This window comes from Moschus berezovskii, chromosome 15 (genome assembly GCF_049115385.1).
Source record: "Moschus berezovskii isolate FMDL1 chromosome 15, NW_MosBer_1.0, whole genome shotgun sequence".
NCBI classification, from domain to species: domain Eukaryota; kingdom Metazoa; phylum Chordata; class Mammalia; order Artiodactyla; family Moschidae; genus Moschus; species Moschus berezovskii.
Window position 1 is genome coordinate 51,235,070 of NC_142474.1, and position 27,699 is coordinate 51,262,768.

At 43.1% G+C, this 27,699-nt stretch overlaps 1 protein-coding gene across 10 annotated transcripts in view; it reads right to left on the reverse strand.

Annotated features, from left to right (window-relative positions):
• Positions 1-26,137, reverse strand: part of ARHGAP12 (Rho GTPase activating protein 12) — a 121,539-nt gene extending 95,402 nt beyond the window's left edge. For 5 of the 10 annotated variants that reach the window (XM_055429713.2, XM_055429704.2, XM_055429697.2 and 2 more), the window contains exons 1-4: positions 26,019-26,117; positions 6,496-6,531; positions 4,986-5,073; positions 3,610-4,381 (exon numbers count right to left, since the gene is read on the reverse strand). In XM_055429713.2, coding sequence (XP_055285688.1) covers positions 3,610-4,296 — 687 coding nt within the window. In that variant the 5' untranslated portion in view covers positions 4,297-4,381; positions 4,986-5,073; positions 6,496-6,531; positions 26,019-26,117. Of the gene's footprint in view, positions 1-3,609; positions 4,382-4,985; positions 5,074-6,495; positions 6,532-24,575; positions 25,632-25,933 lie in introns of those variants that run through there. The other 5 variants (XM_055429664.2, XM_088844055.1, XM_088844054.1 and 2 more) reach the window with 5 other exon arrangements.
• Positions 26,138-27,699: the final 1,562 nt, after the last annotated feature.

The window sequence follows — 27,699 nt, forward strand, 5'->3', positions numbered from 1 at the left end:
TGGCCACTCTGGAAAACAGTTTGGGAGTTTCTTGAAAAATAAAACATGCACACAGCAATTATACTCGTGGGCATTCATGGCAGAGAAATAAAAAGGTCAATTCACAGAAAAATCCGTGCAGAAATGTTTACATGTAGCAGCTTTGCTGGTAATAGCCAAAAACTGGAAACTCAGATGCTCTTCAACAGGTGAGGTGAAGCACAGTACATCCATACCACAGAATACTAGTCATCAACAAAAAGAAACTGATACAGCAACAACCTGCACCAGTCTCTCAAGAATTAAGCTGAATGAAAGTCAATCCCAAAGGGTTAAATGAGTCCATTTATATACTACTCCTGAAATGACCATATTATAAAAATGAAGAACAGATTAGTGGCAGCGAGGGGTTAAGTAGCATTGGGGTTGGGGGGTAGTGGGTGTGGTGATAAGGGGTCCTCTTGTTGATGGAAACGGTCAGCATCTGACTGTACCAATGTCGACACTTCAACTGTGGTGTTATCCAAGATGTCACCGCTGCAGGTACTGGACAGAGGGCATGGGCGATCCCTCCATATGACTTCCTACAATTGCTTAAGAAGCTACAATCTTCTTAGAATGCAAAGTTTAATTAAAGGCGACTGATCAATGGTAGTATGTCAGAAAAACGGAAATCTCCTAGCAGAAAAATAGAGGGTGGGGGTGTGGCTCCTGACTGGGACGGGGCTCATGCTGTGCAGAAGCACAGTCATCAAGATTACTACACTTCACACAACTGCTTACGTGATATGCCTCAATGAAAAACTACTTTACACTGCATTTTGATTATTCATATTGTTCACTGTAATCATGGCATTGATAATGTATAAAAATATTCTAATGTCTGTAAATTGGTCAACAATGAGACCATGGGTAGCTTTCAGCCGAAGCTGTTTACACGGGGTGCTGAAGCCATACGAGAACAGATTAAGGAAGGAGCAGGAAACAAGCAGATGCAGAGAAGGAAACACCTGCAACTCTTCCCAGAAGTGGCCAGTAAAGAGGGGAAGGTGATCCTCGGAGGGGAAGGTATTACTAAAAAGCTTTATTAAAACAGGAAAAAATGAGCCAATTTACATGCTGAAGGGACAAACTTGGTAAATAATGAATTTAAAGCCACATGAGCACACCACTACACAATGTTTGACAGGAGGTTTCTGAAAAAGAGGGAACAAATATGAAGAGACCACCCTCTGATAGGAGAGGCCACGCTGGCACTGCCTGTGCTGGGAGAGATGACTGCTGACACAGATGCGCTCGTAGGTTTCATGGTGGAAATAACAGTGAGAGAAACAACAACAGTGAGGACAGCTCTGTGGTACTGAACGCAGACCGGGACAGCCGGCCCCCAACGCCCAGTATCTGATACCCACACCCTGTGTGGTCTCCTCCACAAAGAACAGGGTGTGTGGTCAGATATGACAGCATGCAACTTCCAACATCAGACCGTAAGAAGACAACGCAGTCCTTCTGAGGGAAAAGCTAGATGCAATATCCAAGTATCTGCAGAGAGGCCCAATCAGCCCCATGTGAGTGACCATCCTAGAGGCAGCTGCCCCAGCCCGGCCAAGTCTTCATGAGACAGCAACCTCATGAGAGACCCTAAGCCTTTAAAACCACCAACTATGCTGCTTCTAAATGACTGACCCACAGAAACTGCGAGATAATAACTGTTTACTGTTTTTAGCCAGGAGATCTGGGAGAAAGTTACCAAGCAGTAGTAGAGACCTACTTACTTACTTACAGGCCAGGCACAGTTCTAAGCATGTGAGGTACAAAGTAACTCACCTGTGATCCCCACATCAAGAGGAGGAAACAGACACACAGAAGTTAAGCAATTTGCCCCAATCATCACTCAGCTGGTAAGAGAGATGGACCCAGATTCAAATCTAAAGTCAGCTCAATTAACTGCTGGGCATGCATTCCCAAACGGAAGCAGTTCCCATCCCAAGGCTTACATTTCTGCTGTGACACAGGAGGAAAGACTCTCTGGTAAGAGAGAAGGGAAAAGCAGGTGAATGAGAGAACTGAATAAAATGGAAAAGGTTTCAACAACTGCCATGAAGAGTTAGGACAGGGTCTGGCTAGAGAAATCTAACAGGATTTCCAAACAGTCCATGAGAGATCAGGAGGCATGACCTTCTACACAGTGAATTTAAGATGAGCACAATGAAAAGAACAGATGGCTTCTAGTGGGCCCACACACAAAGCGTAAGTTCAAGTGTGAAACAGTGGTGATGGCCAGATGGAAAAGATAACACATGCCTTTCCCAAGTGCAACTGGTACAATAAGGAGTCAGGTACAGAAAAATTCCAGAACACGCTGTATAGTCTACATCAAAGTATCACAAAAGGACTGAAAAAAAGACTAAGAAGAACGATGATAAGCTGACAGCACTCTCCGTGTAACTGCCTTGACCTCAAGCATCACAAGATTTTCCAGAGAACCTTCCCTTTTTCCTATCTCCATTCAGAACGTCATGAGAAAAATTAAAGCCTATAAAAGAAAAGGAATATACTAGTTTCATTACAATCAGACCACACCAAAGAGCAGCCTCACAATTATTCACTGACTTAATCTGATGAGATCTTACAACAGAGCTTTAGGCCCAAAACTTATCAAATTCACTTAATATTAAACTTTTCTAAATACATTCAAGTTTCAATTTCATGCATGTTTTTAAAATTACTTCACTTTACTTGACAAACTGGCACAAATTAATCTCAAAATAGACAACACACAAGAGGACGGGGCTGGCGGGGAAATCAAACCATAGATACAAAATTTTTTCCAAGACCCTTAAGACACAAAAGTGCTTGAACAGATAAACGTGTGTAAACTAGCTCTCTCTCTCTCTCTCTATATATATATATATGTATTTTTTAAACATTCAAAGTTAATAAACAAGTTTCAAACAACAAGAGTTAGTATTCCTATGACATTTTCCCTTACTTTATTACTTGAAGACTTAGTGAAAACAAGTCAGAGAAAGTGCAGTCAGAAAGCAAAATGTTTCTAGTAAAAGAAGTGTCCAAACTTGGGGCAGTTCTAGTCCTACAGAGGAACAGGAATACTTAGGGAAAACTTAAAAGTGAACCTCCATCAGCCAAAAAGTTATTTCACATGTTCTCTCTCTCTCTCTCACTCTGGATAAACCTATGTACTCTGAAAAGAAAAATTAAAAAATAAAGTAAAAAAAAAAAAATACTCTGAAATTTAAAAAAATAAAGTACTCTGAAAATAAAGTTTAAAAAAAAACACCTATGTACTCTGAAAATAAACATAAAGCAAAACAATTTTTAAGTCTTACAAAGATTTTAATTAAAAGAACACCTGTAATAAAGAATGTGTAAAAAACAAGGTCCTATTGTATAGCACCGGGAGCTGTATTCAATATCCTGCAGTGAACAATACGGAAAAAATAGGAAAAAGAATATATAAATGCATACATGAGTTACTCGGCTGTAGAGCAGAAATTAACACAACCATACTTTGATAAATTTTTTTAAATAAAAAGAAAATAACACCTATAATCAAATGGTTCTGCAGGTGGCACAAGTGTTGCATCACCACCTGTCGGTAGGTCTTACCCTTATCTGCTCAGTGGAGCTGCTGCTCAGCTCATCGCCAGACTCCGAATCCTGCTGGATCCGTTCGGAGCCTTCTCCTGCTGAATCACAAGACTGTTCCTGGGAGAAGCCAGCTTTCTCTACCTCCAAGAACTCTGGACCGGGAAAGTGACCAAATAAGCGTGTCCTATTCTGGCCAGAAACTTTGGGAGAATGTGAGTCACTGTTGAGTTTTCCATTATTGTGGGTCAGGTCCAGGCTGAGGTTGACGCTCTGACCTGGAATGTAACTGGGCCCAAAATTCTGATTGGCATCACGAACAAGACCTGTTCCTTGAACAGAAGATGAAGATGTCTTTCCAAAGCTTGACAGTTCGGGCAACCTGTTCACATTCTCCGAAGACCTCTGGAGGTGGAGACCCTGCGCCATCTTCACAGAGTGGTTCGGCAGCCCCATGGCCTGCTTCACCGGTGGCATCAGGGCTCGGCGGCCCACCTCCTTCACGTACTGGGCTGGCACGTAGAATGCTTTGGAACTCTCATCTGGCTTGACCTGCCACCAGTCATCATTGGTCTTCTTCACCAGGAGGTACCGCTCCCCTTGCTTTATCACAATCTTTCTGTCCTTCGCTTCATACTCGTAATCATACTCCACCTCGATGTACACGGGCCCTGGAAGAATCTTCCCGCCTCTGTCAGCCATCTTCATTCAGCAATATTCACCTCTCAGAAAGGACGCTTTGCCACATTGTGGCTTTGTGGCTTGTTGGATCAATGCAGCTATTTTTATTTAACTGGGGAAGAGAATAAAGAAAAAAGTTAACCTGGTCTGGATTTTTAATATTCATTCACAAGCATCACATAATAAAGAACAATACCTTCAAATCTCATAAACCTGTGCCTAATACTCTATGTATTAAAAATGCTCTCATTCTAATGGAAATCTACATTTTTCAATCATTTATGACCAAAGCCAAACCAATGACTGAAATGGCAAATACGCTAACCAGTCAGACATACAACTATCAAAAATAAGAGGTGAGAGGAACTCTCCTTCTCTTCCTGACTGCTCACACCTCCCTCTCTCTCTTAGAAAGGCTCACTAACAATAATACACGCATGTTAGGCACTGACCAAGCGCCAGGCATTAAGCCAGGTTCACTGTGTGTCTCACCTAAAACCCTCTCTGAAGCTAGAATTTCAATCATCCTGAATGTCAATGAATTTTAGAAAATTCTCTATTTTCTAAAATAATCAAGGGCATGAGTGAGCTTTAAAAAAAAAAAAGTGATCCAAATATGGAAGTTTAATTTCCTAGTATTAATGGGAAAAAGTTCAATCCCTGGGTCAGGAAGATCTCCTGGAGAAGGAAACGGCAACCCACTCCAGTATTCTTGCCTGGAAAATCCCATGGATGGAGAAGCCTGGTAGACTACAGTCCACGAGGTCGCAAAGAGTAGGACACGACTGAGCGACTTCACTTTCACTGGGGAAAAAAAGCAGTTATTTTTAGGCAAAATACACACACTAACGGAGAAAATAAACTGCTAATTTACTTTTGTTTCCTCTTACAACCACCCCAGGAGGACCACAATCCTCATTAAGCTGAATTCCACGAACTCCAACAAATATCCAATCTTTTTAGTTGCAAATGTCAAAAATAAATTATATACACATCACTCAAAATCTACTAGAAACAGCCCTAAACTGACTTAAGAAATCTAGGATTCACTTTTATTTCTATACCAATTCCAAATATTTTAGTACCTCGTAAAATACAGCATTTAAGCTTCAAAATGATCACAGGAGGTCGATTTTGCTCAATTCAAGTCAGGCCCCAACCACTGTGGGATGAATGAGGTTTCCCAAGAAGGTATGTCTAAGTCGTAACACAGGACCTGTGAATGTGACTATACTTGGACATAGGGTCTTGGCAGATGCAGTCAACCTCAGATGAGTTGCAATGATTAGGGTGGGTCCAAAAGCCAATGGGCTTCCCTGGTAGCTCAGATGGTAAAGCGACTGCTTGCAATGCAGGAGACCCGGGTTCAATCCCTGGGTTGGGAAGATCCCCTGGAGAAGGAAATGGCAACTCACTCCAGTACTCTTGCCTGGAAAATTCCATGGACGGAGGAGCCTGGTAGGCTATGGTCCATGGGGTTGCAAAGAGTCGGACACAACTGAGAGACTTCACTTTCTTTTTTTCTAAAATCCAATGAGTTTCTAAGGAGGGAAGACAGGAGATGGCCACGTGTAGACAGAGGCAGAACTTGGGGGTGAAGCAGCTACAAGTTAAGGAACACCAAGGACTGCCAGCAAGCGCCAGAGGCTGGAACAGGCGAGGAAAGGTTCTCCCTGGAATACTCAGTCCTCCGGCTCCAGAACAAGTGAACACATTTCCGGTTTTTTTGGTGGTGTTTTTGACTGCGCCACACAGCATGCAGGATCTCAGTTTCTTGACCAGGGATTGAACCCACACACCCTGCAGTGGGAGCGCAGAGCCCTCACCACTGGACCCCTAGGAAGTGACCCAAGTTTCTGTAGTTTTAAGTCCCCAGTTTGCAGCACTTTGATACAGCAGCCCCAGGAAAACACACTCAGCCCAATACTTGAGAATTTTCAGGCAAACCTGAGTAACTCTTGACTATACCAGAAATGTTTACACAAGGTCCCACAACAGCCTACCAATTTTCCTCAGTACCCAAGTACTGGGCACTGCATGATTGACACTGTATGTGCCATAACCACCACACCCCGAGGACGACATCCTCCGTAACAGATAAAGCCCAGGTGATAACTAGTCACACAATTTCTGCAACTCAAATTCACTCTGTAGACACAAACTACTTGGATAATGAATTTAATATAGTAATGCTGTTTCAAAAAATAGTAAAAATAAGAAACGTACCTGAGAAGAACTAAACATCCAGTATTACATTTAAACCTATAAAAAAAATAAATTTCATTAACTTTAACCAGGATTGCTGAAAGAAGACTAAGGCAGGCAATGTTACTGGCAGTGCATGACTTTTTTTACAACAGCTATAAGGAACACCAATAATTTTGCACATCAGGGCTGTGTCCAGCAACACCCTCCAAACACATAAAAACACAAAGTATACTTCACCACTGCCCCTCCTAGTTCATTTCCATCTGTTATCCTGACAGAAATGACTTTTTGAAAATTGTAATAACATGAGAAACAACTTTTGTAAAAATTGTTGGGTGGGGAATAAACCTGGGATGTGAGACATTCTATTTGAAACACACCAGAATGCTTTAAACAATCAGTTTCATGAAATGAGGGAGTCTTCTAGATTAAAGACAACTAGGATACAACCGCCAGATCCACTGGGGTGTTCCAACAAGCACCTAAAAGTTCACCACATCCAGAATCGACCGCGCCAGAAACTACCTTGCCAAATCCACCCAGTCCTTCCTGACACGGTAAATAGAAATTCTAAGCTTCCAATCATTCAGCCTTTACTTTCATGCATTACCAGGACATTAGTCACTAGAAGCGTTAATCCTTTTACCTACAGAAAAGTTTTTCACTACAGCTTTTCAAAATTCCACACTGAAATAATTATCCTCAGGCGATTTGTTACTTTTCAGGAAGTAACAACTTAAGAAACACCTTTGAAGATACTGAACAAATAAGGAAATGCACAGAAGGTTAGGGGCGCCCAGGTGAACCAGAGCTGGTCAGACACTGATCCACAGGAAAGGAGCAAAGGAAGTAAAAAGAATAAGGAGTAAACTGCAAGGGGAGGGGCGTGGGGTGGTGAGAGGCGTCCCTGCCACCACACCTGCCCCACAGACCGCACACAGATAAGGAGGAGGAGGAGTCAGCGAGAATGATAAGGCAGTTTCACTACACTCAGCAAGGGTAGCCCAGACTACAGTTTTCATTACTGTAAAAGAACCACAGGGCGGAGAAAGATGGAGAAGAAGTTCAAAGACTGCAGACAGAACTGGTAGTTAGATACAAGGCAGGTGACAGGAGCCGGAGGGGGGGCAGTGCGAGAGGGGGGAATAACAAGGAACTGAGACAGTCAGTCAGTAAGTAAGCAAGCGTCAGTCGCTCAGTCGTGCCCGACTCTCTGCGAGCCCATGGACTACAGCCCACCAGGCTCCTCTATCCATAGGATTTTCCAGGCAAGGATACTGGAGTGGGTTGTCATCTCCTCCTCCAGGGGATCTTCCCGACCCAGGGATTGAACCTGGGTCTCCTGCACTGCCGGCAGATTCTTTACCAACTGAGCTACAAGGGAATGGGGGGGGGGTGAAGTGGGAAGCCCCTGAAATGATTAAAATAATAAACTTCTAGAAAGACATATCGCAGGAATTATGTATTACAATCCAAGATCTAAGAAAAGTTGGACATAACAAATACGAAGAGAAAAGCCCTATTATAAACTATACGTACAAATAAAATTGTGGGATGGCCCTAAAATACTTCCCCTGGAATAGGAAATGGCAACCCACTTCAGTATTCTTGCCTAGGAAATCCCATGGACAGAGGGACCTAGCAGGCCACAGTTCATGGGGTCATAAAGAGTCAGACAAAACTCTGCCACTAAACAACAGTATGACTTAGCACGCAGCACATACACACTCTAAAAACTGAGATCTAAGGGAAACTGATCTGCAAATACGTGGATAACTTATGCTCCTATTTTTATTTAAAAACGTAAGCTGTATTAAAACGGATGTTGATGGTTTTAATTTTGGTTTGCTTCTTCCTCTATTTCCCAAACTGTGGATTCTTCTTTTTTATTTTTTATTGAATCACAGCTGATTTACAATATAGTGCAAGTTTCAGCTGTACAGCACAGAGATTCAGTTACATACACATATATTCTTTTTCAAATTATTTTCCCTTTAGGTTATGTGTTGCTGTTGTTTAGTCCCTAAGTTGGGTCCAACTCTTTGCAACCCAGGGACTGTAGGCCGCCAGGCTCCTCTGTCCATGGGATGTGCCAGGCAACAATACTGGAGTGAGCTGCCATTTCCTCCTCCAGGGGATCTTCCCGACCCAGGGATCGAGCTCCCGTCTCCCGCACTGCAGGCAGATTCTTTTTCACTGAGCCACCTGGGAAGCCCTATTACATACTACTGTTTATCCTGCTATCTTAACCTCTCAAGTATTTTGGTTAGCATCCTTACTCATTCAACACCACCACCCTCTGAATACAACACTCCACTTACTGAAATATGCTCAACACCCATCACCACACTCCTCCACCCTTTTTCATCACACACACACACACACACACACAACTACTAAGAACCCAACCACTAGGATAGAGTTCTGCACGTCTGCTGTCCAGTAACAACCACTGCTTCTCTTTGAGGCACGAAGCACTTCTCACCCATGGGCCTTCTCCTGGTATTCAATAAGAACACACGCACAACTGTTTAGAACTTTTACTTCTCTCCCCACCAAATCAGATACATTTCTACCATGCTATTTTAAACTCTTAATGGCCTCCTCCTTTCTGTCTACAATTTTTCTCATTTCTTTCCCAGCACAAATTACACAGCTCAGCAAATGCTATCTTCCTCCCCCAGGACATCTGCTTTAATCAACTACATCTCACAGAATGAGATCATTACCTGGTACAACAGGAAGTAAACAAATAAAGTCTCAAGAGGACTGTGATAATATGTATCCATAATTAATGACCAAATCTAAGACCAAATATCCAAATTTGATATATATGTACTAAATATTTGACAATTTTAATACCATGAACAACAAAATGCTAATACAGCTTCACATATGTACCAATCCACTTAAAAATACCACAATTTAAGCACCAATTCTTCACACGAAGTCCTCCAGCAGCTTTACAAGTACTTGTTTAATACTCTCTGAACAGGCCTCTACTAAAGAAATCAAATAAACCCTAATGAGCACAACAAAAAAGTTAAAAACAACTCCAGCGTAAGTTCCAGAATAAGAAAGTATTTCACCAAATAGTTCTCTAGATCATTTACTTAACAAGAAACCATAGGCCATGATAGGGATCCTAAGGTTTCTTCTGAATGCGCAATCCTTGTTTTCTATGAATAAAAATGTACAGGATATAAGGTATTTCTTTAGGCCTAAAGAAGACAAGCAAAATATACTGATTGCTGTCATAAACTATTCTGGTCAGAAAGAAACAGTAAATATAGGAAGGATACAGGAAATAATCAGTTAACTGGAAAGCAGTAGAAAACACAGTCAAGCATAAACTGATAAAGAAAATTCAAAACCAGATTTAAATATGAAACAAAAATGAGGAAACAACAAAAGAAGTATTTCAGAGAGCAAGCATCTTTTAATAAAAGTGATACTTGCTCACAGTATTTCAGAAAGATCTATTCCAGGAAGTCTTCCTTAGTCAGAAATGAGGGGGACCTAAGAATTTTTGATTGCTTCAAGAGTGGGAAAATGTTCCAATTTATTTTTTAAATATGTATTTATTTGGCTGATTTGGGTCTTAGTTGCGGCACAGATCTTTGATGCATCATGCAGGACCTTGCCATTGCTGGGCACGGACTCTCTAAATTGCAGGGCTCAGGTGTAGCTGCTCTGTGGTAAGTGGGATCTCAGTTCCCCAACCAGGAATTGAGCCCCTGACCCCAGCATTGCAAGGCAGATCCTTAACCACTGAAGAGGAGGGAAGTCCCCAAAATATTTCAATTTTAAAAGGAAGTAATATGACCTTGGGTTTGATGATGAATTTTTAAATGTACCTCCAAATGCATAATTCATGAAAGAGAAAATTAAAGAAGACCTTATTAAAATTACAAATTTCTGCTCTGTGAAAGATACAGAAAATGAAAACACAAACCACAGACAAGGCAAAAATATCTGTAAAATAGATGTCTGATGAAGGGCTTTTATCCAGAACATACACAGAACTCTTAAAACTCAACAAAAGAACCAACTTTTTAAATGGAAGACAATCTGAAAAAACACATCATGAAAGAATATAAGCACATGAAAAAATACTCAACTTTGTGTCATTAGGGAATAGCAAACTGAAACGAGATATCACTGTACCACTACTAGAATGGCTAAAATCCAAAAAACTGACACCACTAAATGCTGATAAGGATGTAGAGCAATGGGAACTTTCACTCACTGCTAGTGGGGATACAAAATGGTGGAGCCAGTTTGGAAGTCATTTAACAGTTTCTACACAAGTGAATTGTGTGTCTTACCACACAATCTATCAACAAGGTTGATGATTTGAAATCTTATTTTTACAAAAAGTCCTGCATGCAATGTTCAGAGCAGCTGCCCAAAAGTGGAAGCAATCAAGACGTCTTTCAACAGGTGAAAGGATAAACTGTGAGACAGCCAGACAAACAATACTATTCAGTCAGTCAGTTCAGTCACTCAGTCGTGTCTGACTCTTTGCGACCCTATGAACCACAGCACACCAGGCCTCCCTGTCCATCACCAACTCCCGGAGTTTACCCAAATTCATGTCCGTTGAGTCAGTGATGCCATCCAACCATCTCATCCTCTGCCATCCCCTTCTCCTCCCGCCCTCAATCTTTCCCAGCATCAGGGTCTTTCCTAATCAGTCAGTTCTTCGCATCAGGTGGCCAAAGTATTGGAGTTTCAGCTTCAACATCAGTCCTTCCAATGAACACCCAGGACTGATCTCCTTTAAGATGGACCGGTTGGATCTCCTTGTAGTCCAAGGGACTCTCAAGAGTCTTCTCCAACACCACAGTTCAAAAGCATCAATTCTTCTGAGCTCAGCTTTCTTTATAGTCCAACTCTCACATCCATACATGGCTACTGGAAAAACCACAGCCTTGACTAGACGGACCTTTCATTACTATTCAGTAATAAAAAGAAAAGAGCTATTGAGCTATGAAGACAGAAGTGAGTCCTAGATTTATTTTGCTAAGTGAAAGAAAATATATAGACAGAATAGGCAACATATAGAATGATTCTATCAGAGAAGGCAATGGGAACCCACTCCAGTACTCTTGCCTGGAGAATCCCATGGACGGAGGAGCCTGGTGGGCTGCAGTCCATGGGGTCGCTAAGAGTCAGACACGACTGAGCGACTTCACTTTCACTTTTCACTTTCATGCACTGGAGAAGGAAATGGCAACCCACTCCAGTATTCTTGCCTGGAGAATCCCAGGGACAGAGGAGCCTGCTGGGCTGCCATCTATGGGGTCGCACAGAGTCGGACACAACTGACGTGACTTACCAGCAGCTGCAGCAGCAGAATGATTCTATTGTGTGGCATTCTGGAAAAGTCAAAACCACAGAGACAGTGATTGCTAGGGGTGAGAGGCAGGGAGGGAGGGGTCCACAGGTGAAGCACTGCGGATTCTTTCAGGTCAATAAACTATTTTTATATGATGTTATAGTGGTGTACACATTATGCACTTGTCAAAACCCATTCATCTTTACAACACAAGCATGTACTCCAATGTTTGCAAATTCTAAACAATCATTTAGGAGGTCGAGGGAATCCCAGCAGGGAAGCAGATGTGACTCGATGGTCGAACATCTACGGAATGACCTCACCGAACAGAGCAGGAATGGTGGCAGAGGCTGACGTCCCTTACTGTGGAAATAAGTCAAGTTTATAAGAACACAAAGGAACTGCATATAACTAACACATAAACAACATTTCCTGTGGGAGTATGAATTAAAAATTCTGATACTGCTATGCACATATGCACACTGGAATTGAGTAATTAAGTATACAGAACGTAGATGGGTGGGAACCAAGTTTCCCAATGTTGGAATATGAATTTATCGACACGCAAGGGAGGAAGCTAGAATGATTCTGTGATAACAGATTAGACCTAGAAACAGAAATGTCAACTCCCTGTGTTTACCACAGATTCAGATTACACAAACAAGTATTACAGATATACGTCTATACTGCTTAGTACACCACACATAAATCCTGCTGTCAGGAGAAATGACACCTTAGCAGCAACAAGCACACACAGCACTCAGATTTGGTTTCTAATACCACTCTCCAAATAAAAGGACCAAGGCTTTTTGGAGAAATAACTGATTCAAGGGCGGGGGCAAGAAATACACAAGATGAGCTTGGAGCCTGTAGTGACACATTCTTCCAACCTGGCTTTCACATGCTTCCTATCATTAGACAACTATCTTCTTAAACCGTAACTCAAAATAAAAGTGGTATCATGCGTACTTGACATTCCTATGAACATATCTTACATTATGCTGTCCCATTTTAAATAAACTTAAGTTCCATCTGTTCTTTACTTTTATACAATGCTTTTCTCATCAAAACACAAATTACATTTAAGAGGTACTAGGGGAGAAGGAAATGGCAACCCACTCCAGTGTTCTTGCCTGGAGAATCCCAGGGACGGGGGAGCCTGGTGGGCTGCCGTCTATGGGGTCGCACAGAGTCGGACACGACTGAAGTGACTTAGCAGCAGCTTAGCAGCAGAATTGTGAGAATAATCAACAGTTTTATTCTACATTCAAATTAAGAAAAGTATGTATTTAAATGACCTTAAAGAAATTTGTATTTGACAAAGTCATTTACTTAATGGCAGGGAAACAAAGGACTGAGGAGCTACAGCATGCAATATATAAAATGAAAGCAATGTCTCAGATTTCAGTTATAACATGTAAAATATGATTGTGAGCTTATACACATTGAAATTCTATGCTAATATGTCATAATGTTGTGTTTAACAAAAGTTTTACTACTGGTGTTTTACTAACACACTTAAGTTACTTCATGTCTCTCCATGACTGGGTTTATGTAGAGTTAGTTTTAATGATTATAGGGGGAAAAAAGCTTACAGGAGTCTGTCTCCCACAAATTCTCCATTTACTGCCCAAGTTTAAGGTCTCAGGATCTTTTCCTGGTCTTTTAAAATTTCTTCTCAAGTGTTTTCATGACTCAAGTCCTTTTCAATTATAAAATATATCTTACAATTTCCCAATCAAGTTAGTTTCCTAAAATATATATATATGAAAATGTCATTCCACAATCTTTGATTTACTATTGTATGCACAAAACTTTCTGATCTCAAGTTCAAGCTCAAGTGCTTTTATTTCATTTTATTTATTTTTTATTGGAGGCAAATTACTTTACATTAATTTATTGGTTGGTTTTGCCACACATTGACATGAATCCGCCCCGGGGTGTCCATGTGTTTCCCCCTCTTGAACCCCCCTCCCACCTCCCTCATCCCCATATCCTCCCTCCCGGTCATCCCCGTGCACCAGCCCCAAGCATCCTGTGCTTTTAAAATGCATATCAAGTCTACCTTTACCTGTGTCTAACATCCAACCTACAGACTTAGTGCCAGAATTCCTTTAGACCTCCAGCCTGCCCTTGTAGCCCTCTATTCCTCTCCACACCTAAAATTTAGCTTGGGTTATTTCCCACTTCTGGAAAGTTTTTCTTCACCTTTTTAAAATATGTTTATTTATTTTTTTACTGTACTGGGTCTCCATTGCTGTGCAGGTGCTTTTTCTAGTTGCGGCAAGTGGGGGCTACTCTCTAATTTCAGTGTGCTGGCTTCTCATTGTGTTGGCTTCTTTTGATATAGAGCACAGGCTTGAGAATGCAAGGGCTTCAATAGTTGTGGTGCATGGGCTTAGCTGCTTTGCAGCATGTGGTATCTTCCCAGACTAAGGATCGAACCGGTGTTCCCAGCATTGCAAGTCAGATTCTTAAATATTGGACCAGCAGGGAAGCCTTCAGATTTTTCTTTTTTTTTTAAGACTGCCGATTTGAGTTGTACTTTTATTAATATATAACACAACATTTTCTTCTCATCATTTTATCTAGTTAATATCCTCCTCTCCCACACCTCCACTCCTATAGTGCTATGGAAGTACTTGTCAGTAGTAACTCCATTTTGTATATCAGGACTCTGTCTGTTAAAATATGGAACTGTACTAACCCTGATAACTGGCACATTAACATGTTACTTGCTGAGGAAGAGACTTCTAAGAACTATTGTTGAGAAAGATATTTCTGAGAACTGTACAAAAATTTGGTTTTCTTAATAATGAGGGAAATGTCTTTGCAAGCAAATGAATTGTAAAAGAAAAAAATAATTGCCTCCAGTTGCAGCTCTTGGAAAACAACCTGTGAAACCTATTGTACTCTATTTTTCCTTTAAAAAAAAGAAAAAAATATCTTTGACTCCAAAAAAAAAAAAAAAAAAGAGGTACTAGGACTTCTCCATTATCAGTGGTTGTTACAGCTCCGGGTCCATTCTAAAGTGACCTCATCTTCTACACAGAAATATAAATATTGACCCAAATGACAGAGCACAAAATGAGGAGCCTACAGTATTCCCCAAAAATTCATAAATTCAGTACTCTACTAAACAGTTCCAATCAAGCCCTTTCATATTAAAAACCATTAAACTGGCTTTTCCGTTCCATTCCATTCAGTCGCTCAGTCGTGTCCAACTCTTTGCGACCCCGTGGACTGTAGCCTTTACTCCTTTCAGATTCACTCACACACAAAGAATTTTAATGGGATGACATAGGATACCACGAGGATAGTCTAAAGGTAAAAAACTCAGTTATTAAAAAGACTAAGGAACAAAAAGAATATTTGCTTGATGCAACAGGTTAAACTTACTTTTCCTTCATAGTCTATGTCATCAAATGCTAACTATACAATAGTAGCTTCCCATGAACATTTAAAACCACTCCTCTATGACCAACCTAGACAGCATATTAAAAAGTAGAGACATTACCAAAAAAGGTCCATCCAGTCAAGGCTATGGTTTTCCAGTGGTCATGTATGGATGTGAGAGTTGCACTATAAAGAAAGCTGAGCTCGGAAGAACTGATGCTTTTGAACTGTGGTGTTGGAGAAGACTCTTGAGAGTCCCTTGGACTGCAAGGAGATCCAACCAGTCCATCCTAAAGGAGATCAGTCCTGGGTGTTCATTGGAAGGATTGATGTTGAAACTGAAACTCCAAATTTTGGCCACCTGATGCGAAGAGCTGACTCTTCTGAAAAGACCCTGATGCTGGGAAAGATTAAGGGTGGGAGGAGAAGGGGACGACAGAGGATGAGATGGCTGGACAGCATCACCGACTCAATGGACATGAGTCTGGGTAAATTCTGGGAGTTGGTGATGGACAGGGAGGCCCAGAGTGCTGTGGTTCATGGGGTCGCAAAGAGTCAGACACGACTGAGCTGAACTATGATCAACATTCAGCTTCCATGTTTTTCACCTCTCACTCCCCTCTACATGCACTCTAATCTATGGATTCTTCCTCCTAGATCCTGAACACCTGAGTCCCACATTTTAATTTTTCACTAAGAACTTTCTAAAATAATCAGCTAAGGGAGTTCCCCAGTGGCCTAGTGATTACAATCCCAGGATTTCACTGTCATGGCTCGGGGCTCAATCGCTGGTCAGGGAACTGAGATTCTGCAAGCCACGATCACCACGTAGCCAAATTAAGTAACCAGCTTAAAAAAAAAAAAGAAATTATCATTTTTACGGTTCACATCATTTTCATCTTGCCGCTGTGGGATCCCACCCACTGTGCTTGTTGTAACACCTTGATGTCCCTCTGGGGAAGCACCCATTGCCCAGGGTCTCAGTTCACATCACTAATCATTGTCACATATTAAAGAGAAAATCATAAACTTGGTCTTTACAAAGTTTTATAAGACCTCTAATCCTCTAATAATTCACTTTAGAAGAAAAACTCCATTCACTTCAGGACTCCACTGGTTACCCAAGCATTAACTGCCACCCTGCCCTGACCAACTCAATAGTGACAGTGAAGTTGCTCAGTCGTGTCCGACTCTTTGCGACCCCGTGGACTGCATCCCGCCATGCTCCTCTGTACATTGGATTCTCCAGGCAAGAATACTGGAGTGGGTTGCCATTTCCTTCTTCTGCAACTATACACATTACCCTCCTAATCTCTGAAATGACTATTTACATTCAATCTAATTCCATGCTTAAAAAACAAAAACATATAGCTCACAAAACAAAAACACAAATACAGTGATTATCATGGTGGGGTCATTGCAAAGGTCTAGTCAGACATCAATAATTTAAAAAAAAAGAAAAAAGTACTCATTACAAAGCTTAAATTATGCCAATCTACTTCAAATTAAATTGCAATAAGCAGAGTCAGGTAGGCAAACAACCTGAATAGACATTTTTCCAAGGAAGATACACACATGGCCAATAAACAAATCAAAGGAAATCAAAACCACAATGAGATGCCACGCCACATCCCTGAGAGTGGCTACTGTAAAAATAACAACAGAAATAACAAGTGCTGGTGAGGAGGTGGAGAAACTGGAATGCATGTGCACTGCTGGTGGGAATGCAAAATGGAGACTGTAAGTTAAATCAGTTTATACAAGTCCACCCCAAAACTATAAAATCCCTCAGTCCTCAACAGCTTGCACAGAGCGTCTTAAAAAGCAAATACTGAAAGGCAAATGAACATTCAGCCTTTTAGAAAACTGAAAAGTAGCCCTTCTGTAGCACACAGACAGTGATGAACCACTTCTGCTCCCAATGCCCAGACTGCAGACAGGAACCGGAGTGAAGCCTGTTAGGAACCCAGCCACTCCCCATTGCTCACGTTACTCAACACCACTGCCCCCACCACCCTGCTCAGGTCTGTGGAAAAAGTGTCTTCCATGAAACCAACCCTGGTGCCCAAAAGGTTAGGGACTGCTGCCTTACAGGTTCCTGTCCTCTACTGTAAAGAAAAATAAAAAACATGACTCTTCTCATTCAAATTTAAATTGTTTTACAAAACATTAGAAAACCAATTATGCAAACTAAAACCAAAACAAGGTATTCCGTTCCGTTCCGTTGCTCAGTCGTGTCCAACTCTTTGCGACCCCGTGGACTGTAGCCTACCAGGCTTCTCCGTCCATGGGATTCTCCAGGCAAGAATACTGCAGTGGGTTACCGTTTCCTTCTCCAAAACAAGGTGTTCAGTTCAGTTCAGTCGCTCAGTCATGTCCAACTCTCCGCGACCCCATGAATCACAGCACGGCAGGCCTCCCTGTCCATCACCAACTCCCAGTATTACTACCCACCAATTATAATAAAGTTATTTTTTAAAAACAGACAATATCAAGGGCTGACAAAGATACCAACAACTGGACACACATTCAGTACTAGCAGGAATGCTAAATGGTACAGCTAGTTCAGTAGTTTCTTATAAACATACATTTTCTGTTGACTATATTCTAGTCCATGAAACAAATCTTAATAAATCTGTAAGGACTGGAATAACATAAATAATGTACTCTGACCACTTCACACAACATACTTCTAAATAAACCATAGTTCGAATAAAAAATCAAATAAGAGATATGAAATGGATGAAAATGAAAAGGTGCTATCTCAGAGTTTGTGGGATGCAGTTATAGCAGTACTCAGAGAAAATTTATACACCAAATGCCAACAATCAGAAAAGAAAAAGGTCTCAAATCAGTGATGTAAGCTTGCACTCTGAGAAACTAAAGAAGAGCAAATTAAACCCAAAGCAAGCAGAAGAAAGGATATGATAAAAATCAGGGCAGAAATCAGTAAACGAGAAAACAGAAAAATGTTAGAGGAAATCAATGAAAACCAGAAGCTGGTTCTTCAAAAAGATCAGTAATACTGACAATCCTCTAGCCAAACTGATCAAGGACTAAAGAGAAAAAACACAAATAACCAGCATTAGGAATGAAACAAGGGACATAACTATAGATCTTAGAGGTATTAAAAGGAAGATAAGAGATTATTATGAACAGCTTTATGCTGATAAATTCATCAATTTAGATGAACCAGACACATTTCCTTGGCAAATTACCAAAGCTTGCTTAAGAAACAGATAACCTAAATCATTCTATGTTTATTATATAAATTGAATCTGACTATAAAAATCTTCCCACAAAGAAAACTCCTGGCCAAGATGGCTCCACTGGTGAATTTTACCAAAGTGTAAGGAAAACAATACCAACTCTAAACAAACTTCTTACAGAAAATTGAAACAGAGGGAAAACACATCCCAACTCATTCTATGAAGTCAGCGTGTATTCATGCGAAAACCAGAAAAAGAAGTTATAAAAGAGAAAAACTACAGACCAATATCCCTTATGAACACAGTCACAAATATCTCAGACACAAACTTATTTCCAACAAAGAACTCATACATAGAATACACAAAAACTGTAGAAGTCAACAAGAAGACAAATACCCAATAAAAAAGGGGGCAAAAGATAAGAATGGACAAGCATTCATATCTAAGGAGGAGGATTTATTGATGGTAAAGAAGTCCATGAAAAGATGCCCAAAATCTTTAGTCCTTGCTGCTGCTGCTAAGGCGCTTCAGTCGTGTCCGACTCTGTGGGACCCCATAGACGGCAGCCCACCAGGCTCCCCCGTCCCTGGGATTCTCCAGGCAAGAACACTGGAGTGGGTTACCATTTCCTTCTCCAATGCATGAAAGTGAAAACTGAAAGTGAAGTCGCTCAGTCGTGTCGGACTCTTAGCGACCCCATGAAGAGTACTGGAGTGGGGTGCCATTGCCTTCTCCGCTTTAGTCCTTAGGAAAATGCAAATTAAAAACACAAATAACATCACACATCTACTGGAATGACTAAAATTAAAAGGCTGACCATACCAGTATTTCTTGAGAATGTGGAGCAACCAGAATTCTGACATACTGCTGGTGGGGATGTAGAACAGTACAACTACTTTGGGAAAAGTTGGGCAGATTCTTAAAACCTTGAAATATACATCAACCTCATGACCCAGGGATTCTATTCCTTGGTATTTACCAAAGAAGATGAAAACACATGTCCATATAAAGACCTGTCCATGAATGTATACAGTGGCTTTATTTGTAACAGCCCCTAACTGGAAGCAACGCAATGACCACCAACAGGTGACCACATAAAGTAATTGTGTAATATCCAAACGATGGGATATCAATCAATAATAAAAAGGAACAAATTACTGATATACACAACAAACTGGATGAATCTCAAGATAATTTTGTTGCGTGAAAAACATCCAGACAAGAAACAGCACATACTCTATGATTATATCTACATAACATTCTAGAAAATGCAAAGTAATAAACAGTGACAGAAAGCAGATCAGAAACACACAGAAATAGTTATCAGGGAACAAGAGCAATGAATTACCTTTGGGCTTAAGGAAATTAGGAGGTGAGAGATGTGTAAGTTTGCTCTCCTGAAAATGGTGATGATTTTACAGGCCTATTCCTATGCCAAAACTTATCAAAATGCACACTTAAAATATGTCCAGTTTATTTTACAGCAAGTATACCTCAATAAGGCTGTTAAACAAAACTCAAATAAGTCAAATTAAAACCACCAGATATCAGGGACTTCCCTGGAGGTCAAGTAGTTAAGAATCTGCTTTCCAATGCAGGGGACTCGGGTTCAGTCCCTGGTGGGGAAACTAAGATACTACATGCCACCAGACAACTAGGCCCGAGAGCCTCAACTAGAGAACCAGTGCACAGCAACTACTGAGCCCAGGGCTGTGGCGCCTGCGCAACGCCATGAAAGATCATGCCTGCAGCAACTAACACTGAGGCAGCCAAAAATAAATAAATATTAAGAAAAAAAAAAAAAAACACCAGGTATCACTATGCCCCTACCAGAATGGCTTTATTTTATTTTATTTAAATATTTGTTTTATTTTTATTATTTATTTGGCTGCACTGGGTCTTAGTTGTAACATGCGGATCTTCAGCTATGGCATGTGGGAATCTTAGTTCCCTGGTAGGGATCGAACCTTGCATTTGGAACAGAGAGTCTTTGCCACTGGACCACCAGGGAAGTCCCCAGAATGGCTTTAAATACACATTAAGGATATTTTGCAGGGCAAGGATACCAGCAACTGGGAACTCTCATTCACTGCTGGTGGTAATGCAGAGCAGTACCGCTACTAAAGCACTTTGGCAATTTCTTAGTTAAACATACATTTAATATATGATCAAGAAATTCCCCTTCTAGGTATTTATCCAAGAAAAATGAAAGCGTAAGTCCTTGCAAAGGCCTTACATGAACATCCGTAACAGCTTTATTCATAACAGCAAGAAACTGGAAATGACCCAGAGGCCGATCAATTGGTGAATGCCTAAACCAACTGTGGTACAACTCTCTGTAAAACAGGAAACAACACAAACTTCAGAAGATCCCTGTGAGAATGGGTAGAGAAAACATGAAAAAAGTACTTAGTAAACTATAAAGTGTGATAAAAAAGCATCGCATTAACCACAGCTTCCTCAAGGAAACCAAATGGAGACAGAAAAGCACCAGCCATATACAGTATATAACCTTCAATGACTGGCTTGTTTTGCTTAGAACAATCCTAAGCAATGTCGCTGTTCACACTGTTTTATTGTTGACTTTTATTTTAGTGTATGTATACTGTAACTCAATAAAACTATTTTTTAAAACAAACCAGTAATATACAGCAACATACAGGCAATTTTCAGGTTAACTTTTAAAGATACTGCTCTAACTTCCGGAGAAGGCAATGGCAAGCCACTCCAGTACTCTTGCCTAGAAAAACCCATGGATGGAGGAGCCTGGTAGGCTGCAGTCCGTGGGGTCGCTAAGGGTCGGACACGACTGAGCAACTTCACTTTCACTTTTCACTTTCACACATTGGAGAAGGAAATGGCAACCCACTCCAGTGTTCTTGCCTGGAGAATCCCAGGGACAGGGGAGCCTGGTGGGCTTCCGTCTATGGGGTCACACAGAGTTGGACACGACTAAAGTGACTTAGCAGCAGCAGCAACAGCAGCTCTAACTTCAAAAAGTATTAATAGTTTGAATTCTCCAGTGGTGAAGGAGCACAGGACTCAGGGCTGAGGACTGAAATTTAAATCAGGGCTTGCCATTTAGTAGCTCACAGGCCCTCAGCACCTGAGCTATCTATAAAACAAAAGAAACACACCTCAAAAGATCTTTATGAAAATGGAAAGAGAAAAAGTACTTTGGAATGCATGATACAGAACATTCACATTAATTATCACTTACTCAAAGAGAACACTCACAACTGAACTGATTGCCTTTAAAATGAGTCCCTCATCAAATGTCCCTGTTTCTGCCTCTTGCTAGCTAAGTAACCTCAGACAAGGCAGCCGACCTCTCTGAGCCTCAGTGTTTTTTCCATTTGATAAAGGGAGCTGGTTAATAGTATATATCACATATTGGGAGAGTTAAACAAGAAAATATGCATAAAGCACTTGGTATAATCCCTAGCACATGTTAAGTGCTTTGTAAGTTTTAGCTTTTAATACAAAAATACTACTATTACCCTAGGAGACCTAATAGTAGCCTCCATCCTGCCCACCCAAGCTGTAGTAGTGCAGGTCACTATTAGTGTATTAGTGATCCAGATCACTGCGTCTCACTTTTAGTGAAAGACGGCATCACCTGGAGACCTTCTTTTTAAAAAAAAAAAAGCATTCTTGGGACTTCCCTGAAGGTCCAGTGGTTAAGACTCTGAGCGTCCATTGCAGGGGGCACCAGTTCAACACCGGGTCTGGGAACTAAGATCCCACATGCCACACGGTGTGGCAAAAAAAAAAACTAAAAACACGTTCTTTTAGATGAGTTTTAGATTCACAGATTTACTGCAAAGATAGTACAGAGTTCCCTGCACACTGTTCCCCAGACTACAAACATCTTACGTTAGTACAGTATATTCATCACACTCCATGAATCAATACTGACAATAAGACCATATTCCTTAATTTTCCCCTAATGAAATTTTCCTGTTCTGCAATCATATCCAAAACACCACATACACATTCTGTAGTCATATGCTGCAGATTAATGAAATCCCAGATATTCCAATGAGAGTAGGTCTGAGGTGGGGCCCAAAAATGTGCATTTCTAACAAGTTCCCAAGGGTTGCTGATACAGCCAATCTGAAAGCTCACTTACAACAGCAGTGATTTAGATTGCAGACTCCAGAACCACCGCTGTTCAACACAGCAGCCACTGCTAAGCAAATGCGCCTACTGAGAATGTAACTTGTGGCTAACCTAAACTGAGGCGTACTATAAGTGTAAAACACACTTGGGAGTCTGAAGCTGTCATACAGACAAAATGATAATAAGATTTATCTCATCGCTTCTTTGTAACTTTCTTACTTATCATGTGAGTACTAAAAACTTGAGAATTACAAAGGTGACTGGCATCACATTTCCACATGACAGCAGTAGTCTGAGGTCTTGGCAGCACTGGTATTACATGGGGCTTAAGAAGTTCAGGTGATTCCCATGTACACTAAAATTTGAGAAGCACCAGATTATCAAGGGGAGTGGTGCTCAGAGAGGTCATGATATGGTAGTTCAGTTCAATTAAAAAACTGGTCAACTGCACACTGAAACTGCAAAATATTAAGTCAATGAAACAGGAAAATGGCTGAATCACTGCAAAGCCATCCAAAAATGAGGATGTGGCACAATTAGAACAGTTAACAATTAAAGAAACCACAAAGATACCGCCCCAATTGGTTCCTCAAAAGTGCATGATTTTGAAACACAATGATGCTATGTGGTACCATGCTGCCTTTTCACTTCTGATTCATTCAACGAAACAATGCATATTTGCAAGTACAACTAAAACTATTCTATATAAAAGTTTAATTTCACTCTTCTCTCCCACTACTATGAAACTGTAGTGCCCACTTTAGGCAGATTTACCTTAAACTGCTTTTTCCTAGCACCAGTTTTCTCATATACGCAAAAATGAATGTGTTGAGTGTGAACGTCGCTCAGTCGAGTCTGACTCTTTGCAACCCTTTGGAATATACATTCCATGGAATTCTCCAGGCCAGAATACTGGAGTGGGTAGCCGTTCCCTTCTCCGGGGGATCTTCCCAACCGAGGGATCAAACCCAGGGCTCCCACATTGCAGCCGGATTCTTCACCAGCTGAGCCATCAGGGAAGCTGCTGCTGCTAAGTCATTTCAATCACGTCCGACTCTGTGTGACCCCATAGATGGTAGCCCACTAGGCTCCTCTGTCCCTGGGATTCTCCAGGCAAGAGTACTGGGGTGGGTTGCCATTGCCTTCTGCATCAGGGAAGCTACCACTTAGTAATTTTACACATCATCATATTCACTGTCTTAATTAACTTAAAACTGTTTGTTACCCTTTTATTTTCAGAATTGTCAACTGCATCACTTCAAGTACTTTACATTCGTAAAACACATTTTCTGTCAACCTAGTAAAAAAAACAGCACTCAGCAGATACTTTCTCATTAATGAAAGAACCACCAAATGACTGACTACAAATACACTGTTTTTCTGCAGTATTTACATATTTTCACTTATGCCTCACAACAACTAATGTAGTATATTTAAAAAAAAATCCAAAGATACATAAAATATTGACTATATATGGACAACCACTCTATACAGATGGCATCACAATAAGAATCAGTGCGTTAGCAATCTTCTCCAACTTCTGTCCTCCATAAAGCAGGAACAGAAACCTACCACCCCATAGTGGGGCATGCACATGGAATAGGGTACATTAGACTTCATTTAACTCATTTTTCCCCAGAGAGTCCCTTTCCAGAGCGGCAGAGCTTCCTGCAACCAGGGGTCACACCAACATGCCCAGCTCCTCGGGTTCTTCCAGTTGCCCCACTCAGGGACAAGTCTTTAGAGCCTGGGTCAAGCCAAAGTCTGCTCAGAAACATTTTCAAGGCATTTTTTAAAACAGAGAGAAATACTGGCCCCAGCAGCCAGACCATCTACTCCGACCAAAAGATAACTCAAAAGACATCCTGCCCTGTCAGGCACCATCCTGAGGATCTGGGAAGGAACACTGGATATAGATCCACCTCCAGGCCACCGTTTCCCAGCGTTTGGGTATGAAAGAGGCGTGGCCAGGAGCTGGACATTTTTGAGCCACCTTTCACTGTAACATTCAGAATCTTCCAAGGTCTCACCTTCAGAAGTTGAGTGGCAGAATCTTAATCAGAACCTGAGTGGACTCTTCGTTCAAAGTTCCTTCCTTCCTCGCCGTATTCACCTCCCGTTAGGAACACATGCCTATATGTTCAAAAAAAATCTACCTCCGGGGCTTCTCCGGCGGTCTGGTGGATAAGAATCCGCCTTGCAATGCAGGTGACACGGTTCGATCCCTGGTCCCGGAAGATGCTACAGGCCGCAAAGCGACTAAGCCCTTGAGACACAACTACCTGCCCCAACTACTGAAGCCCGCACTCTAGAGCCCAGAGAACACAAAAGAAACCACAGCAATGAGAAGACCACTCACCACAACGAAAGGTTGCCCCTGCTTCCCGAAACTAGAGAAAGCCTGCGCGCAGCAAACGAAGACCCAGCACAGCTCAAAATAACGTAAACAAAAAATTTTTTTTAAATTACCTCCCATCCCTTAACCATAAAGCAACACGAATGTTAACAGCCTGTCCCGACAACAAATACTTCACTTGGAGACACATCAGAACTTTCATACAGCCACGCTTTGAACATGCTCGCCTTCCAAGTGCCTGGAAAACGGCGGCTGCCGTCAGGAGGAAAACATTACCACGCCTCGAGAATGACCCTGTGGCCTTTTCGTGTCAAAGGGTCTGCGGTAACTTCAGACGCCACACGTCAAGGACAGTCATCCTTAGAAGACAATCCACACAGACACACACACACACCCGAGTAGAGCGCAGAGGGTTTCCTGAAATTAAGAACCGTGGAGGAGAATCCTCGCAGAAGGGCTAGAAAGAAGCAGATGCCCACTGAGCAGGGGCGGGGCACCTCTAGAAGCTGCAGAAGCCCCCATGCCCAGTCTGGGGGGGATCAATAGCCTTCAAGGAGCCCCAGGTCGGCTCCTGGGGCTGCTGGGCGGGCGGGGGTTGCACCCCCTGCAGCAGTTGAGGAGCGGGCTCGCCGCCGGCGGGAGGCCAGAAAGGAGGGCGGCACCGCCAGCCTTTTACACACACACACACACACACACACACAGCCCGCCACCCTCCTTCCTGGGGGCGGGGCGGCGGGCACTGCCCTCTCACAGGAAGTCAGGAAACCCGGGGGGCAGAGGAGCCACAACTTCCAGCCATTTAAAACCCCGTCGCCCACGTCGGCCAAGCGGCCGGCAGCAGCCCGGCGCCCCGCGCCCGCCCGGCGCCCGGACCCCGCCGGCCGCGCCCCCGGCCGCACCTCGCGCACCCCGGCGTCGCCGCGCGCCCGCACACGCCTCCCCCGGCCCCGCAGCCCCGGCCCCGGGCGCCTTTGTGCAGCGCCGCCCCGACCTGCCCTCCGCCGGCGGCTCCCCTCTCCCCACCAACCTCACCGAGGGCCCGGCGGCCTCGCGGAGGCGGCGGGGGCGGCTCCCTCCCGGCCCGGCTCGGCGGCGGCGGCGGGGCGCCCAGACTAACCTGAAGGGCGCTCACTCAGCGGCCGGCGCAGCCGGCGCGTCCCCGCAGGCGGCTCTCCCCGGGCGGGTGAGTTCCAGGGCACGTCGGAGCGCGCCGGCGCGGGGGCGGGGCGGGGCGGGGCCACGTGACGGGGCGGGGCGCGGCGCACGTGACCGCCCGGCGGGCGCCAGCGGAGCGGGCGGTGTGGATCCGGGAGGGGGAGGGGAGAGGCGGGGGGAGGGGGAGGGGAGAGGCGGGGGGAGGGGGAGGGGAGAGGCGGGGGGAGGGGCCGAGGAGCGCGTCGGGCGCACGAGCCGCTCGCCGAGGGGCGGGCGCGGCGGCGCTTTTAGACGCCAAGTGGGAAAAGTTGAGGAGACGCCGGTGGGAAAAACGAGGGAAGGGCGGAAGGAAAACGGCCCGAGCTCTGGGATAGCAGGAGTGGGGCCCAGGGGAGAAGGGGGCGTGGGCCCGCCTGTGCCCTTTCTCGTCCGGCTAGGAGCGCTGCCAGGCGAGGGTCAGCCTTTCCCGGCCCAGAAACCGGAGAAAGTCCCCTCGCGACCTCACCAGACGGAAGGGAACTCTGGAGACCCTGGTCCACAACCCGGTCCCGGACCTTCGCCGGGACCAGCCGGCAGAGTGCGGAAACAGCGCACACCGCGGGCGGGCGGGCGGCTCCAGGGCGGCTTCTGCCATGTGCAAGCTCCGTGGGGGCCACGATGTCATTGCCCAAAGTCACCCCAGCTTGCAGGATGACAGCGCGGAATCCAGAAGTCGGAGGCATAACAGGTTTCCCTGGGGAGCCTGTGGCGGGAGTTCTGCTGAACTGGAATTGAGAGAGAGACCTGGCTTCTGCCATTGTCCCTTCGCCCTTCTCGACCTCCGCTGTGAAAGGAGCGTGTTGACGAGTCCAAAGCCTACTTATAAGCTCTTAAGATTCAAAGACAGAAAAATCACTGCTATGTTTTCGGACTGCAGAAAACATTCGTTACTAGCCAATTGTTGATTGTGTCTATTAAGGCGCACAGATGAAATTTTAATAAAACGAGCAAAAGAAAAAAGGTCAGGGTATGATTCAAGAGCCAGTCTCTGGAACTGGCTCTTTTGTATTCTTCACATCATGCTTGAAGATGCTGTTGTGTCTGACTTCCCCGTCACAAGCTGAACTCCAAGTTATTCTGTAGTGACTGCAAAGAACCCAATGGGATATTGGCAAGATTGTAACAACTGTAGTTTACTGACTTCTTATAAAATTAAATCTAATGAGGGAGTTAAAGTTTTAAGATCTTCTTTTAGGAAGAAAAGAAGGGCTTCCTGGAGGTCCAGTGGTTAAGACTCTGATCAATCCCTGATCCGGGAACTAAGATCCCACATGCCTGCAGCACAGCCAGGAAAGGAAAAAGAAAGAAAACATGTACAAGCCTGAGGCCATACTTTCTCTGGCAATCCACTGGACAATCCACCCACTTTCATTGGCATCATTTGTTCTTTCTGTCTTCCTTACTTTCTAACAAGTAACATTTTGCATGCCCTTATTCAGCAGACAGAGTACTGCTGGTGTATGCTTCTGACACTGTTTTCCATAAAACCCATGGGATCTCTTTATAGAACCAAAACAAGGACAGACAGCAAAAGGGAAACCGTGCCCTGATGGGCATGTGCTGATAATCTTATCTTCCGTGTTTCCTAAGCCTGAGTTGGACAC